This window comes from Haemorhous mexicanus, chromosome 6 (genome assembly GCF_027477595.1).
Source record: "Haemorhous mexicanus isolate bHaeMex1 chromosome 6, bHaeMex1.pri, whole genome shotgun sequence".
NCBI lineage: Eukaryota > Metazoa > Chordata > Aves > Passeriformes > Fringillidae > Haemorhous > Haemorhous mexicanus.
Window position 1 is genome coordinate 62431716 of NC_082346.1, and position 16638 is coordinate 62448353.

The window sequence follows — 16638 nt, forward strand, 5'->3', positions numbered from 1 at the left end:
CACAGGGGAAATCCACCCTGGTCAGGCTGGAAACATCATAGAGCCACAGAATGGTTTAGGGTGGAGAGGACTTTAAAGAACACCTCACTCCACCCCCCTGCCATGGGCAGGGACACCTTCCACTGTCCCAGGTTGCTCCAACCCCATCCAACCTGGCCTTGAACTTCCAGGGATGGAGAGTATCAACAACTTAATCACTACAACAACTTAATATCTCCATTTCCAGGGAAAATGAGATGCAGAAACAAAGCATTTAAAGCACAGGCCCTCTACAGAAAGCACCACCTACTACAGTTTTGCCAAAATACACACCTTCACCATAATTCTGATTTCTTCTTGGGCCAAATCTAAAAACTTATTAGTTGGTGCTGGAAGTGCCAGTCCAACATTGGTTCTGTAGAGCATATGAAATCCTCCTCATTCCTTTAATGTTTCCATTAAGACTGAAAACCCAAGTTTTAGTAGTATCAGGCAGAAGTTGGTTTACATGATCTCAGATTGGATCCTTTTCATTAAAGTTGTGTGCACATACTCCAGATATGGATTCAGATGACACTTGAGGACACGAGCTATGATTGGCTCACCTATGGACAAGCCTTTGGAAAAGGTGTGCCAAAGAAAGGATTCCTGAGGATGAAGTCTACACTTCCTTGGTCAGCCTGTACCTGAGCATCCCTACCAGGACACTGATTCCTACCCAAGTGACTACATGGGTTATGGCATAGGGAAGCCCCAAACTACAGATTTAAATTGTCAAAAATGGGGGAAAAATCAGAGAAAAAACTTCAGGACACAAGGTATTGTGAAGGAAAGCAACAGAAGTTCAGGCCACATGAATTCTGCAAACCTCCTTAGGAGAAAAAGCACAGTTTTACAAGGGTTTTTCAGACATTTATGTACCTACAGACGTTTTTTCCCTCAACCTCCGTGACATTCCCATTTACAGCCTGGAGTTGGTGACACTGAGGGAGATCCAACCAGGGGGTTCTGCAGGCTGTGACCATGAAAGCTTAGGTGGGGTGTGAAAAGAGCCTTTCCCACTCCCAGCCAAGAACAGAAACCCCAGCAGCACCCCAGGTCACCCCGTGAGGTGGCACCGAGGGAACTTCTCACCTGTAATTTGCCCAAAGCTGAGAAGCCACGAGGGCAAGAGCAGGAAGCCACTCCAGGCATGGCAGCAGCCAGGTGCCCTGCAGCACAGTGCCCCTCCCAAGTCTGGCCAGCGTGGCCAGCCCCAGCCCTGCCAGCACGGCCACCACAGCACTGCTCTGCAGCCAGAACCGCTCCACCTAGGAGAGAGAATCCCAGATTTGGGGTTGGGCTGGAAGAGACCATAAAGATCCTCCCCCATCCCACACCTCCCACTAGACCAGGTTGCTCCAAGCCCCATCCAACCCGGCCTTGGAGCTGTATTTTGGCACCTTCTGCAGTTTCAAGACAACTGCCTGCTGCTGGTCAGGTGGTTTTAAGGTTTTGAATGTTTCTCTCAAAAATTTAACAAGCCAGAGCAACTTTGGGAGTGCAACTTACCACACCTAGAAACAGAGGCTTTGTAATATCCAAATTTGCTCTCCAAGCAAAGAAAAGGGAATAAAGGCAGAGCATTCCAGTGAAGAGCCAGATCACAGGTGATTTCTGCTGCTTTTTCCTATTAAAAAAAAAAGTATCACTCCCGAGGCATGATGAAAAACCAAGTAAAAATTGTGTGTGGTTGAACTTGCATACCTAAATGCATTTAACACAAGGAGCTGATGAGTCTTTCCTTATCTTTGCCATCTATGAAACTTCTGTTTTCAAAGCACAAAGCCATCAGCATTTCAGGAGTTTTAAGCTTGCCACCTCCCAAGCCACAGGGTTAACCAGGAGTAAGGGATATTTTGCTCTTAATAATTGATGACCACAGCCAATTGCTGCAATTTCTGCAGCAGCAAGCAGAAGGCAAAACAAGCTGCCCATGCAGGCAGTAAGAAAAATGTGCAAAAAAATGCATATTGAAGCAAATATTGTTCAACTTACAGTGGCAGTGCTGTGCTCACACAGGCCACCAGTGCCAGGGCAAGGACAGGAAGGGAGAGCTCTGACTTCATCTGTGCCAGCTGGAAACTGTGGAGAAATTAAAGAATGGATATGTCAAATCATCCCCAAATCATCCCTGCACTCAATTAAAGTGTCAGGAGAAGCAGGGAATAAACACAACAGAACATATTCCCACTCTGCTGGGATTAAGTCTACCAGAAATGGGACAAGGTGGGTTATATGGTAGAATTTTAAAGGGAAAATCACTGGGATGGGGGATTCAGTGTTTTTCCTTCAGTGGGGAAGCCAGAGGGCAGGAATGCTGTCCTTGTGCTGGACACACACGGCCCCAGCTCTGGACAGGATGAGGAAAGGAAGGACAGGAGCCACTCTGGCCCAAAGGACAGCATCAGCAGCAGGTGAAAGGCACAGCCAAGGGGTTACTCACAGCAGCATCTCTCCCATACTGGATCCTGTCTCGGCCTTGGCCTAAAATAAAAACAAAGGAAACCCATGAGGAACCAACACACTGACTGGAGGTAGGAAATTCTTCCCATTTTCTGTTTGCAAGAAAGGCAGCAACCTCTGCTCAAACCTTCACTGCAAGGTGTACTCCCACATTCCTGTTTTATGTGATGCCACTGAAGGATTCACCCCTTGGATAAGCAATTCCTCAAGGTGCTGGCAACTCATTATCCTGTGATTAGAGCATGTCATATGGTTTAACCATGACCTCTGCTGTATCATGGAATCATTTGGGTTGGAAAAGCCCTCTGAGGTCATTGAGCCCAACCATTTCCCCAGCACTGCCCAGCCCACCACTAACCCATGTGCCTAAGTCACATTCACACATCTTTTAAATCCCTCCAGGGATGGGGATTCCACCACTGCCTATTCAGCCTATTCCAATTCCACACCATTCTTTCTGTGAATTTTTTCCCCTAATATCCAACCTAAACCTCTCCTGCCACAACTTGAGGCCATGTTCTGTATCTTCATGGTGCAATTATTTTCTGTGACATCTCCCTACAGCCTGAGACAAGCTCAATCCCTCCTTGCTTACCAGACTTGCTCCTGTCTCCTCTGCACTGACAAATGCAGAGCTGTACAAAATCTTTATGAGATAACGAGAATTTTTATTGCAGAGACCTACAATCCATGGCACATGTCTTGGAAAAAGACATGCTGTCTGGAGGGGAGGAACTACCTTCATTGCTGCTTGTTGGAAAAGTGGTGACTACCAGATTAAAGATAAAGTGAACAGATTCAAGAGGTCTGGAAGGAATATTTAATCTCAGTAAAAACAGAATAGTTAATTGCATCCAGGATTTTATTAAAAATAAGTGTCAGAGGATGGAGAGCCAGCTCACAGCTCCTGCAGCCCCACCCTGCTGGCAGCTGATGGCCCTGGACTCATCCATCACAGAGATGACATTCCTGACCCATGGGTTACAGGTGAAACCCTCCCCAAAATATTTTCTGGGCTTTTTTTTATGACCCTGCCTGCCCTTAAAACAGAGCTATGGGATGTAAAAGCTGTCTGTTCACCCAGCAGTGCTCTGGCATTATCCCAACTGGCACCAGGACCAAACATTTGGATTTTGCTGTATTTATTGCTCCTGCTTCAGACAAGTTCATCCTAAATGTGATTTGTGGTGTAGGATTACACACAGTCCATCCCTAAGCCTCCTGAACATCAACTTGAATTCATCACATTTGATGGAGAGAGGAGTTAAGGGATTTGCATGCCTTGGTATTGCTCTGCCCAGTGGAGGCTGATTCTCAGGAGACAGCTGGGAACAGGACAACAGGAGAAGTCTCACAGGTTCTTCAGAGGCTGGACCTGATCTCTGCAGGAGTTTTTGGACAGATTTAGTGGCAGCAGCAGGAATTATCATGTCTTTTGACACACATCCTACAGTCTCACAGCCCTCTGAGAAGGGTGGAATGGCACAGTGGCAATGATGCTTTGTCACGCTGGCTGCATGTGAAGGGTGATTTCTGAGGATGTGGGGCTCCAGAACTCCAGGGAGGGACAGAACATGTAGACCACACCATTTCATTGTTTTCTTCCCAGTGGTGTGATTCCCCAGCCCTCTGCCCTTAAAACTTGGAAGCAGGACAGACTCTGGGGTGATGGGCTGATGATTTCCTTGGGTGGCCAGAGCCCAGCATCCAAGACAGGGCTGGAGGAGGAAGATGCAAACCCTACACTCTGAAAGCAACCACAGATTCTTCCCTCTCTTGGCAAGAGCAGAGACCTCTACAACTCAGATCAGAGGTTCCTGAGGGCCCTCAAACCAACCATTCACTTACATTCAACATTAGTAAGTTAAGAGGAATAATTTAGAACCCTCAAATGAACCACTCAAATTCAACATCAGTAAACTAAAGAGGAATAGCTTTTAAATGAAAACTGCTTGTGACCTCTTTAAATGTCTGAGTTAAAAATAGAAAAATAAGACAATATTCATCTTAGAAACAGCACAAAATTTATGTCACTGACTCCCTCTGGCACAGCTTGTTCTTTGGGCTCCTACACACATAAGACAGCCAGAGAGTTCCCAGGAAATAATTTGGCTCATCCCATAAGGCAATGAGAATTCTCTCTTTGCTTTCCCAGCCATGTGACCCATTCCCAGAAAACCTGACAGGTCAGAAGGTCGAAATCCAAAATGAATGCTTAAAAACTGAAACATTTTCAATTTCCTTCCCCGCGAGCCCTTAATCGTCACAAACAGAACATCTCTGCTGTTGCATAAGTGAAAAGGAAGCAATTTAGGCAGTGACCCTTGTTTACCAGATTGAATGTCCCATATTCTTCCCTCAGAAAGTGGGTCAAAAATCCTTGAAAAGTCGTCTGGTCTCCCCATGTCCAGCGGGCTCGATTGAGGTAGGACGAAGCCGGCAGATAGAGATAAGGCAGCAAACCAGCCAAGAAGCATAAACCCAACTTCAGCAAATGGCCTAGGGACAATTCCTGCACCAAAATATGTCATATTGCATAACAATGTTTATTTTAGTTTAATCACGCTGGAACTTCAAGAACAGATAAAGAAAAAACATCAAATATATTTACACAGAGCTGATCTCTCAATTTATAGTAAGTCCCTACAAAATGCTATGTTAAACCTTACGATTTTGTGGATTACTAGGAAACTGCATCAAACTGATCTCCTTTGCATGGCAGGGTGAAATTTAAGTGAAGCAAATAATATTAGCTAGGACTCATGAGTATCATACTCATTGCATCTTTCACATTTAAATCATGGCATGACATGCATAGATGGCTGAAGCACTGCAAGGCTGAGATAACCCACTTTGCAGCGATTAAGAGTTGGCTGGTTTTCCATCTGGCAAAAAAAAAAAAAACAACCCCACATAAATGCTGCTCTAGTACAAGTGCACACATCATCACCATCATCAGGAGTCAGTTTTGCCATTTCCTTGATCGTGATTAGGCTGGCTAAATTGGATAGGCCAACTTTTGGGGTGGGATTTTCGACACTGCCTAAGGGGTCAGGGAGACAAGACTTTCAAAGGGACTTGTGTGCCTAACTCCTTTAAGTGCTTTGGAAAATCCCACCCTAGAATATTGCACGCTTGCTTTGTCCTTAGCCACTGCCCTGTCAATCAAAGCACTTCCTCAGCATTTGGGGTTACTGGGAGTGATGATCTATGGAGCAGGAAAGGAGCTTGATAATGATGGTGGTCAGAGCTCCTCCAGAAGGAAGGTGGCTCATCTGTACTTTAAAAAAGCAATTTTCCATCAGTTTCCATCTTATTCAGTGGTTTCCTCCAGCAGGCACTACTGGTCAGTCCAAAGTGTTTCCCAGGATTATCATACTGGCACAGCATTGCCTTTCCTGGAAATCAGAGGTCTCTCTGGACCTCCCTGCTCAAAAAAAAAACCCAAAACAAACTGCAAATATATTGCAGAAGTGATTCTTGATTGTGTTAATGGAAATATATGGCCAGAAAAGGGAGTTGCTGGGGATGCTGGAGAGATTTTGGATCAAGCTTGTCTGAGTTGCATCACATTTCTTGCAGCTCAGGTGCTTCACCCAGGCTTAGTTATGCCCTGTGCCACTACTGAGAACCACACAGGGTGGATGTGGCTTCTGCTGGTTTCCACCAGGGAGCCAACAAACAGAAACTCATCTCCAGGGGGGCTGCTGCCATGGGGAAGTCTGAGTTTTCAGTTCCAAGTATTATTTCAGCTCACAGGGTATTTGCAAGCAGCTGGGGCAGAGCACTCCTATGCCAGGGGAAACAAGGGGATCACAGATCACTGGCATGAGCAAAGACTAAACTGTGATCACAGAGCCCCAGAATGGTTTGGGCTGGCAGGGAACATAGATATCATCTTGTTTGAACCCCCTGCCATGGGCAGGGACACCTTCCACTATCCCAGGTTGCTCCAAGCCCTGTCCAACCTGGCCTTGGACACTTCCAGGGATCCAGGGGCAGCCACAGCTTCTCTGGGCACCCCGTGCCAGGGCCTGCCCACCCTCACAGGGAAGAATTTCTTCCTAATATCTAAATCTAACCCTGCCCTCTATCAGTTAAAGCCAGTTCTCTTGTCCTATCACTCCATGCCCTTGTCAAAAGCCTTCTTGTAGACCCTCTTTAAATCAGACCCCCTTGAGATCAGTGGCTGTGGTGTCAGACTGTGACTTCAGTGGGTCATGATTAATCACATACATCAGCTTAGAAGTGACACAAGTTCTGGGGGAGAAGAATCAATCCCAGCCTCAGAAAAAACAGAGGTGTGAGTGTGTAAATGTCTGTAAATACATACCCTCTTTCTGAAAAGCTGTGAGAGAACCCAGGGCACAACACAAGCAACATAAAGCACTATGGTGTGCTGATTGCACAGACTGAGCCCACAGCAAAAGGCACCCAATTTAGAGATCTGAAATGGAAAAAAAAAATTACAATTACTCTTCACAAGCTTGCAAAAACATCCAGGGATCAAAAAGATTCAGCACAGCATCCTTAGAGGAGAAAGGCAAATACACCAGTGAGCACTGGTCAGTTGTAACACAGAACTCAGGGGATTTTTTATTTGTTACAGGGAGATCCCAACTGTTTAACAGAAAACATTCTTTAGGAAGTGTCCAGCTGAACAGCCATACTTCCATGCATACAGAGATCCTGTGCAGCATCATCACATCATAATGATGGGATGAGTCCAATTCCTGAACCCAGCTGCACAAGGGAGGCTGCCCAGCAGTTCACTCTGAGTGATTTTTCAGAAATGTCCTAGAATGAAGCCATTATCTACAGAAATCTAATTTTTTGTAGCAGGAATTATTTTTTTTCTCTTTTTTTAGGCACAGAGGGCTAAAGTCAGGGCTGCACAAACTTCCTAAGCCAAGGGAATTAAAGGTGACACCCTCATTATTCCAAAACCTTAAGCCTGTTCCAGTGCCCAACCACCTTCTGGGCAAAGAACCTCTTCCTGATCTCCACCCTAAACCTCCCTTGCTTGTTTCAGCCCCTGAGGGTGGTGTGTGAGATGCAAACACTTGCCTTAGTGTAGTGATGGCATCACCTTGTAATTTTTAATTAACTGCTCAGCATTCCATGCTGGACACTGCCCTGCCAAGGAAGCACCTTGCCATAAGTTGAAAAAAACCTTTGTGGGTCTCAGAGCTGCCTGGCAGGGCTCAGAACCACCTCAGTCATTTTTTAAGTACATGGATGAGCTCCAATATGATGTCTGTATGGCCATCTGATTTCTGAAAAGCACTGCAAGCTTGCTGTTGGCAGCCTGGCTTCTTCCAGGCGTGGGATGCCAGACACTCAAAAAAACCATTGGAACAAGCTCCTTAACTGCTTCTGAAAATCTAATTTTGAAAATCCCATTGGAAACCAGGCATGTGAAACATGGGAGAAGGTTGGAAAATGCCCAGCTCCATGTCTGTGGAGTTCAGGTTGTGGGGATCTTGGGACACTGCTCATTAGAAAATAATAATAATAATAATTTTTAAAAAATCCAATAGTAAAACAAGGTCTCTGTAGCCATTGATAAAACATGTTATTTGAGAACTCATGAAGCTGAGTAAACTACCACTGCAGACTCCTGAAATTCTAGCCTAGCCTGACAAAAATCCCTTTATTCACACAATTTACAGGAGTCACAGCAGGCAAGTCTGTCGGAGGAAAAGAGATCAGATGTTCGGGCAAACAAAAGTAGAAAGAACAAGACTGCTGAGCAAAAATATCATTTGGCTGACTAGTCTGTTTAGAAAGTAGAAAATATAGCATGAAATTTAAAGTCTCTGTGTTTAACAATGCCATTATTTTAGGGGCACATTTAATTTCAAAAGAAAAACTGATTGAAAATTTGCTCGTTCCCGTTTTTGAGTTGGAACCTGGTTTCTGATTAGATGAAGGTTTCTGTACAATACATCCATTTACCCCCAAGAAAATTACCAATTCTTAAAACAAAACCTTGAACACTCACAGCCTAGTTTGTGTCTTTGAGGCAGGATGAACTAAAATGTTTAGATTGAAATGATTTTGGTTTTCCTGCTTCCATCCTGTATTAAATAAATCAATCCCAAACCCATCCAACAGGTCCCAACTCAATCCTTAAGCAAAGTGGGCAGGGTTTTTTCAATGTTTGTTAGTTTTGAACATCCAGGTAGGTCAGGGATGGACCCCACCCAGCACAGGTGCTGAGGCAAGACCCAAAACTTGGCCTTTTTACTTAAACAAAACGAAACCAGCAGTAAACGAACAGGAAATTAAACAAACAGGTGCTAACCAATTACGAAAAAAATAAAGAACCATTCACTTTGCTTGAGATGTTTTACCTTTGATCTCTCTTTTGCAGTGGATGCCTCCTCAAAATGAGCAGTGAGAGCCATCAGCAGCCCCACAAACAGATTGTTTAAGCTGAAAACCTCCGCCGTGATGGACCACTGCCATGTTAGACGAGAAAATGAAAACACCCCCGCAGCAAGGATTCCTCCAGCATATGAGCCAGAAAGCCTGCAAACACAGATAACATGAAATCTTCTTTTCCAACAAAAAAAAAAAGCCTACTTTATTGTCCTTCTTTTTTTAATTTTTTTTTTTTAAAAAAACATACTGCAGCAGCAGCAACGTGTGCCACCCAGCACCCTGCCAAAACATTATATGGTTAAGATCTCCCTAATAATTTCTCTGCTAAGGATTGCCATTGGGAAGAGCAGAGCCTGCTTGCCAGCCACCCAACACCAAAGAATCTGCTTCTTCTCGTCATGAAAACTTCCAGGATTGAATTTGCTTCTTCAGAAATCCTGATGAGGGAAGGCCCAGAGGGTGCAGGGAGCCAGGGAGTCATGGCTTTAATGGGATACTCTGGAGGAGATGCCAGCAAGGGTGCAGCCTTCAATTCATCCAGGAGCTGAATTAAGAGTGGATTAGAGCTATTCAGGATGGACAGTATTAGCAGGGCTTTCCTGGGAGGGTTTTGGTGTCCTGGGGATTGCAGCACCCACAGTCCCAGCAGGGAGAGGCCAGAAGTGTGGGAAATGGTGTCAGCTCCAGCAAGAGGGAGGGAGAGGGTGAAGCAGCCACTGCTGGGATGGCTGTGAGCCCAAAGCTGGCCATCTCTGGGACTCCCAGATGGGATTATGGCACATTCCCCACGGAGCTGCCTGCCCAGCTCAGCTGGATGCTGCAGCCAGCACAGGCAGCCCATGAGGTGGAATTCAGGAAACCCATTCCACCACAGTGGCTTTTCCCAGCCAGCCTCACTGGGAACAGCTCTGGCTCTGCCTGTCTGGAAGCTCTCTCCTTTAGGAAGTCACCCTGAAAAGAAGTGTAGGGTACCACGACATGCTCAACCAAGCTTTACCCAAAAATACAAATAGTTGTGGCTGTGGTCAAAGCTACACTCCAGAAATTCACCATTCCACTGTAAAACTCAGCTAGTCTCCACCAAAAATTGGGTATTATTTTTCTAATTCCACCCCAGATAGGCAGTTCCATTTAATCCTAATAATTCTAGCAGGTTTAAGCCAAAATAATTACATTCTACCCAACCTCTTCATCAAGCTATCCATGTGATTTCCACATGAGGAAGCTCCTGACAGAGCCCTCTCTACAAGGGTTCCTCTCCTTGGTTTGCCAGAGTACCTGAAGGTATCTGGAAAATAGGACTAATGATTTTTATCTCCTTTGTGACGTACTTTGAGATCTGCACCTGCAGGTTGTAGCCTAAGGGTGAGAAGTACAGAGTCAACACTGAGAAAAAAGGAAACAATTCTGAGGTGTTCCAGGCCAAGCACAAGGTGACAGCGAGTTCCACATCAAGACTGTGGGAAGAAGTCTCAAAAAATCAACAGAATTGGGAAAAAAAAACTGAAGAAAAATATCAGGAAAGGGCAGCAGGACTATGTGTAATGAAAAGACAACAGATCCCCAATACACAAATCCACTTCATGACATTCCTGTCTTGACTGAACCATTTAACAGTTCAAACTTTTAGTTATAAAGAAACAACTCCATAAATCCCTTTGAAATTCTTGCAGGGAAATAAGGTAAAAAAAAGGTGAAACAACTTTTCCAAAAATCTTCAGAAAAGCAGCATTTTAGGCAAATGTCCCAAACATTCACCATTTCTCCTTGTCTTTCCCAGGAAAGACTCAAACATATCATGAGAGTTCAAATGAGATGAAGTAAATCCCATCCTCTTGACAAAAAGTCTCAAACCTGTGAGTTGAGTTTTATGAAGCAAGGCTTAAGCAAAAGCCATTCAACCCAAAGCTTAAAGAGTTATCCCAGCTAAGTGGGACAGAGGACACCTCTGCTCACCAAGCAGAGCAGGGTCAGGAGCACAAACTAAGCACAGCCCAGAGACCTGTCTGTCCACAGAATCACAAACACAACCATAGAATGGCTTAGGTGGGAACTTAAAAGATCATCCTGTTCCACCCTAAGCCATGGGCAGGGACACCATGTCTTAGTGTCCAACCTGGCCTTGGACACTGCCAGGGATCCAGGGGCAGCCACAGCTTCTCTGGGCACCCTGTGCCAGGGCCACACCACCCTCACAGGGAACAGTTCCTTCCAATATCCCACCTAACCCTGCCCTCTGGCAGTGGGAAGCCATTCCCTCTTATCCTGTCACTCCAGGCTCTTGTCCAAGTCTCTCCTCATCTCTCTTGGAGTACTTTTGGAAGAGTCCCTGAGGTCTCCCTGGAATCTTCTCCAGGCCGAACAACTTTCCCAGGAAACTCATGGGAAAGCCAGGCTGCTGAGCCCACTCTGTGGCAGCCCATTTCATGCTTGGAGCACTAAGCTCCTCCAAGTACCACAGATGTCAAAAAACCAAATGGGAACGTGTTGTGTTCTTGAAGAACATCAAGAAAACAGTTTTGGGAAGTGCAAGCTGGAGACCACAGACCTGTCTGTCCACAGAATCATAAAAACAATGATAGAATGGCTCAGGTTGGAAGGGAATTTAAGGATCATCCTGTTCCAGCCTAAGCCACAGGCAGGGGCACCTTCCTCTAGACCAGGGTGCTCCAAGCCCCATCCAACCTGGCCTTGGGCACTTCCAGGGATCCAGGGGCTCACTAAGTTCCTCTAAAGTACCACAGATGTTAAAAAAAAAAACGGGAACGTGTTGCATTCTTGAAGAATATGAAGAAAACAGCTTTGGGAAGTGCAAGCTGGAGACCAAGAGTTTTTCTGCAGTTCTGTTACCAGCAATGGAAGTGATGGATTTGTGAGTTTGCTGATTCAGAGAAAATCTCTCAGAAGTGGAAGCAGTCAGAGCAGGTTTCTCCAGAGGATGAAGAGCACCTGGCAGAAGAAATGCAACAATCTACAGTGCAAAGCAGCACCAGCAAGACAAGTAGAAATGAATCCAGGCGATTGTCATCATGATTTTGGGATAAATTAACTCAATCCTGCCCTGCAGCTGGGGTAACGTGGTTATACAGCTCATTTTGATCAACATGAGGGTCTCCATGCTCCTCTGCCTCTGCAGCCTCTTGGAATTCTCCAGCACAGAGTGCCAATGTGCCATATCTACCTCAAAACCAAGATGACCTCAAATGACACACTGTCCAAGGAGGTGACAAAATCCTCAGGCATGGACAGCTCAGCCACCTACACCACTTTGGACTTAAGACAACCTCAAGGTGGAAAAGACACTGATGGGTTCAGTGGTGCAAGGCAGTGTGAGATGAAAGAACTCTCCAGAAAAGGCACAAAACCAAGAGCAAAACAGAGATGGGAGAAACTGAAAAAGCAAAGGGATGGGACAGAGCTTTGAAACTGAGGTCAAGAAGCTAAAAGCCAAGAATTATTTTTTTGACCCATCCCTGGAAGTGTTCCATGGCAGGTTGGATGGGGACTGGAGCAGGCTGGTCTAGTGAAAGGTGTCCTTACCCATAGCAGGGGGGTGGAATGGGATAAGCTTTAAGATCCTTTCCAACCCAAACCATTGTGGGATTCTGTGATTCCCTAAAAAGCATGAAAAAAATTCAAAGAAACACAGTGCAGTCAACAACTGAAGACATGTTGGTGACATGTTACACAAGGAAGCAGGACATTAGGGAGCTAGAAGATAATGGCTGCCTTAATTACAGGCAGAGAGAGAATTCTTGTGGTTAAGACAGAGTATTTTGTTGAAGGAGGTTAATTCAAGAGCTAAAGGAGACCTCCCATAAGTCCAGCAAGAGCTCACAACCCAGTGACCAATGTGGAGACAGAGGGAACAAAACGAAGAGGCCACTTCTTGTGGAAGTTAAGAAGTTTTTCATGGCATGTAGTCACTTGTCTCACCAAAACCAACACCAGGCCTGGCACTGACAAAGCAAATATTTCCTGCAGAGAAGCCATGCTGCACAAGAAGGAACCACAGAGCCTTTGGGCTCTGTCACCCTGCCTGGAGCCCCACACTCTGCCATCTGCACTGGCTGGAGGCTTCCCAGGTGTGCCATGGTTGGGAGAAACAAAAAATATTTGGGTTTTTTCCTGGAAATACCTTCTAGTTGCTTAACACTGTCTTTCCTTTGGACAGCACATCAGGACTGCAGAGCAGAGAGCAGCAGAGAATTATCCTCACTCAATTTCTATTCATGCTTCTGTCTTTAAACACTGTCTTTATTTTTCAAATAGAATTGAGGTGCTGCAAAACATGGCAAAGACACCCAGCAGCTGAATCCTTGACTGGCCTCATGGAAAAGCAACATCTTAGGAGAGTTTATCCCAAAATTTTTTGGGAGCAGGGAGGGTAGATGGCTGCTCCCCCAAATCCAGCTTGTTTCCCCACTCTTTGGGCCCAGCATGAGAAAGAACAGCCCCAGCACCAGAGCCAGCTCATGGAAGAAGAAAATAATTGAAGACATGGCAAAATTGGGAAAGTCTTCATGACCATCATCTAAAAACACACTCAGAAGGGACAGAAAGAGTCAGCAAAGGAGAGGTCACACAGTCCTTTCTGGGAAATATTTTCCCATTGCATCCCTAAACATAAAAGGAAAAGACTAAAAAAATAAATTATTATTTTGGTTTCCTTTTGAAGCATGCAAGTGAAAGAATGTGCTGCTGGGCCTCAGCTCCAAGGATGAAGCCAGTAGGAATTTGTCTTTATCAGGACTATTTTAGCTACAAGTTTTTATTAAGAGTTTGCAGGAACATTTGGGAAAACTGAAATTAAATATATTAACCTGGGCATTTTTTCAAGTTTTTAGCTTCTCATTTGTTGGCAATCACTAAAACATGAAAGACTGCAATTTTAAAATTTAGCCTTTCCTTTAAGTTTGGTAACATTTTCCTTTAGCCAAGGTTACAAGTCATATGCCTTTAACAAAAAAACTCCACCAGCATTTTTACTTTTTATTTATAAAACAATGGTAGACATTCTATATTTAGTAATTCCCCAAAATGTATTAAACGATCAGCATAAAGCTACACATGGATGGGAACTGAAATTTAATTAAAATGTTTTCGTCAAATGCAATCTTCAGTGCACTGGATTCATTAAGAAAACGAAGATAATTGGAATGGTTTATATTTGAAGCTGATGTATTTAACACAGGCAACACCTATCCGTACCTAGTGAAATAAGCTGATTATTTCTGCCTTCTTTTCCCTCCAAAACATTACAGGCAGGAGATCTTAGCCTTGCATCTTTCTTTTTTTTTTTTTTTTTTAGGCACTAGAATAAGAAAAACTCTCTTGACTTTTAAAATCTCCGCTAATTACCTAAATAATGGAATTTTTTTTTAAATTTCTGTCTGTCCCTGCACCTGCAGATGATGATCCTGATGTCAGTGGTTCCTTATTCACTTCCACAGACTTCAGGAACATCACCAGCAACCTGTCTCTTTGCAGTAGCAAAGATACATTCCTTCAATGCAATGTATTTTTATTTCAAGGCAGTGCACTAAAGAGTTAACATTTTGAATTTAAAAGGTTTTGCTTGTTAATCAATCAATTTTTAAAAACCTATTTTTTTCATGAGGCTAAACAAAAAGGGACACAGAAGACTCAACACCCAAGCTTCCCACGGATAAATTTTAAGCGTGCACAAGCATCGGCGCTGAAATAGAAGAATTATTTAAAAATTAAAATCCAAACAGGAGTTTAGGGCTTAAGTAACAATAATTATCCCCAAAACCCCAATCCCTCTGGGTTTGCCTGCCTCTTAGCCACAAACACTCCATGACAAAAGGCGGTTTCTCTTGCTCTCAGCGCTGAAGAGCCAGCTCAGGTACTACAGGGAATAGCAAACCAGATTTTATTCTTCCTCAAGGACCTGGAGCTCAATAGCCACTTAAGCCCTGCCCGCAGCAGGAGGAGGAGGAAGGAGAGCAGGGCTTGGCTCACCTCTCCTGGTTGAGTCCCATGGTCACAAGGAGCAAAGGGAAAAGAGACCGAGCAAAGAAGCAGAGCCACCATAAAATGAAACCAAACCAGTCTGGTCACAACCAGCTGCTGTCCTTGGTGTGAAACAGGACTTCAGCATCCCACAGCTCCAGCATTCCCACAGATCCATGATTTCTGGGATGGGGGTGAGCAGGCTCACCTCCCACCACATGCACAGAATGCCTCACATCCAGCCAGGGACTGCCACCACTTCCTGACTCTTCTTTCTTGTAGTTATTTTATTGAAATAACACAGTTTGGACAGGGGATGGTCCAGGGTGGTTAAGGAGGGCTGAGCCAGTGAGGACTTTAGCAAAGGGGAGCTGGTCCTTGCATCCTCTCACACATGTCCTCCTGGACTGGAGGTGTCCAGCTGGGACATCACCTCTGAAGGATATTGTCTCAGTCCATCCCTTTGGAAATGTGGACCTGTGAAGGTCACCAGCACGTGCAAGAGGCATCTTGCACCCAATCCCTGTGCCCTGGGGCCAAGATGACCTTGGATCCTCCTGCTGGGAGGATCAAACTGCTCTGGGATGGTAGCAAAGACCTCTATGGGTCCACACTGGGTCTGGACACCAGGGAAGGGAAGAGCCCTCTGTGACAACTTGTCAGGAGAGCAAGGAATGAGACATCCCAACCTCACCCCTTGCATGCTCCAGGATGTCCATCACCACTGGAGCAGAGCTTGCCTGCAGCAGCCCCTTGCCAAGGAAGTTTGGTATTTAAATTCAACACCTCCATGCCAAGCTATTCCAGAGCAGCTCAATGAGTGGAACAGCTCATGACAGATCTATAAAATGCTCACAGGGCTGCACTGCTTTAAGAAATATCACCCCATACTCACATTTGAGTTGTACAAACTGTGCTTCCAGCCATTACAAATGAGAAATTCTCTCTTGGTGTCTTTGCAAGTGCAAAGGGTGTATTAGTTCAACCCATTATTTGATTCACAATCCTTGGAAAATAGATACACCTTTATCCCAGGCTCCTGTAATAACCAGCGCCTGCTTCCAGCAGCCAAAAAACCCCAACCCGCAGTAGGAGCCGACTTGAGCTATTTAAATGTTTTATAAGTTAGCTTTTTTTTTTTTTTTTGGGTAATTGCAGAAACTTTTCCTAATCTGACATTTGTTAAAACCCCTTATTAGAAATTATGCAGCCGCAGAAAAAAAAAAAAAAAAAAGAAAGAAAGAAAAAAAAAGGAGCAGGAGGGGGGGGCAGAAAGGAAGGAGTTGAGGGGGGAAAAAAAAATAGAATAAAATATAAAATAAAATAAAAATGAGCTGGCTTCACAATTACCAAGTCAGCCCATGCAGCCCTTCGCTATTGTACGAGTGGCATAAACCCCCCGGCGGCCTATCAGCTCCCTGGCAGGCAGGGGGCTGCGCTATTCAAAGCGAGAGATACAAGCTGCAGGGCAAAAACCTGGCAGCTCCCATCTGACCCCCCAATCCCCGGCTGGTGACAGCTCCAAGCTCCATGGCAAATTAGCCCTTCTCACATTACAATTGCAGGAGACAGATTCCATTAGCGGTATCTGAAATTGAGTGGAGAGCTGCTCCGTTATCAGACTTGACTCATAAGCGCCGCTATTAATCAGAGCTATGATAGCATTTATATATTTCAAGCTATCTGCCGCCGCTGTGATATTCTGCTACAAAGGGTTGATGGGACTTAGGGAAGGGAACAATGGAGCTTTCTGGGAAAAGCAGAGTAAATCAAGAAAGTCTGTGACTTCCG

The 16638-nt window shown here is 44.9% G+C and overlaps 1 protein-coding gene across 3 annotated transcripts in view; it reads right to left on the reverse strand.

Moving 5' to 3' along the window:
• Positions 1-16638, reverse strand: part of TMEM260 (transmembrane protein 260) — a 33268-nt gene that overhangs the window by 5691 nt on the left and 10939 nt on the right. For all 3 annotated transcript variants that reach the window (XM_059850575.1, XM_059850574.1, XM_059850576.1), the window contains 7 exons: positions 8841-9018; positions 6818-6931; positions 4817-4996; positions 2465-2505; positions 2017-2103; positions 1531-1648; positions 1114-1289 (listed from right to left, as the gene is read on the reverse strand). In XM_059850575.1, the coding sequence (XP_059706558.1) occupies positions 1114-1289; positions 1531-1648; positions 2017-2103; positions 2465-2505; positions 4817-4996; positions 6818-6931; positions 8841-9018 (894 nt within the window). The remainder of the gene's footprint in view (positions 1-1113; positions 1290-1530; positions 1649-2016; positions 2104-2464; positions 2506-4816; positions 4997-6817; positions 6932-8840; positions 9019-16638) is intronic.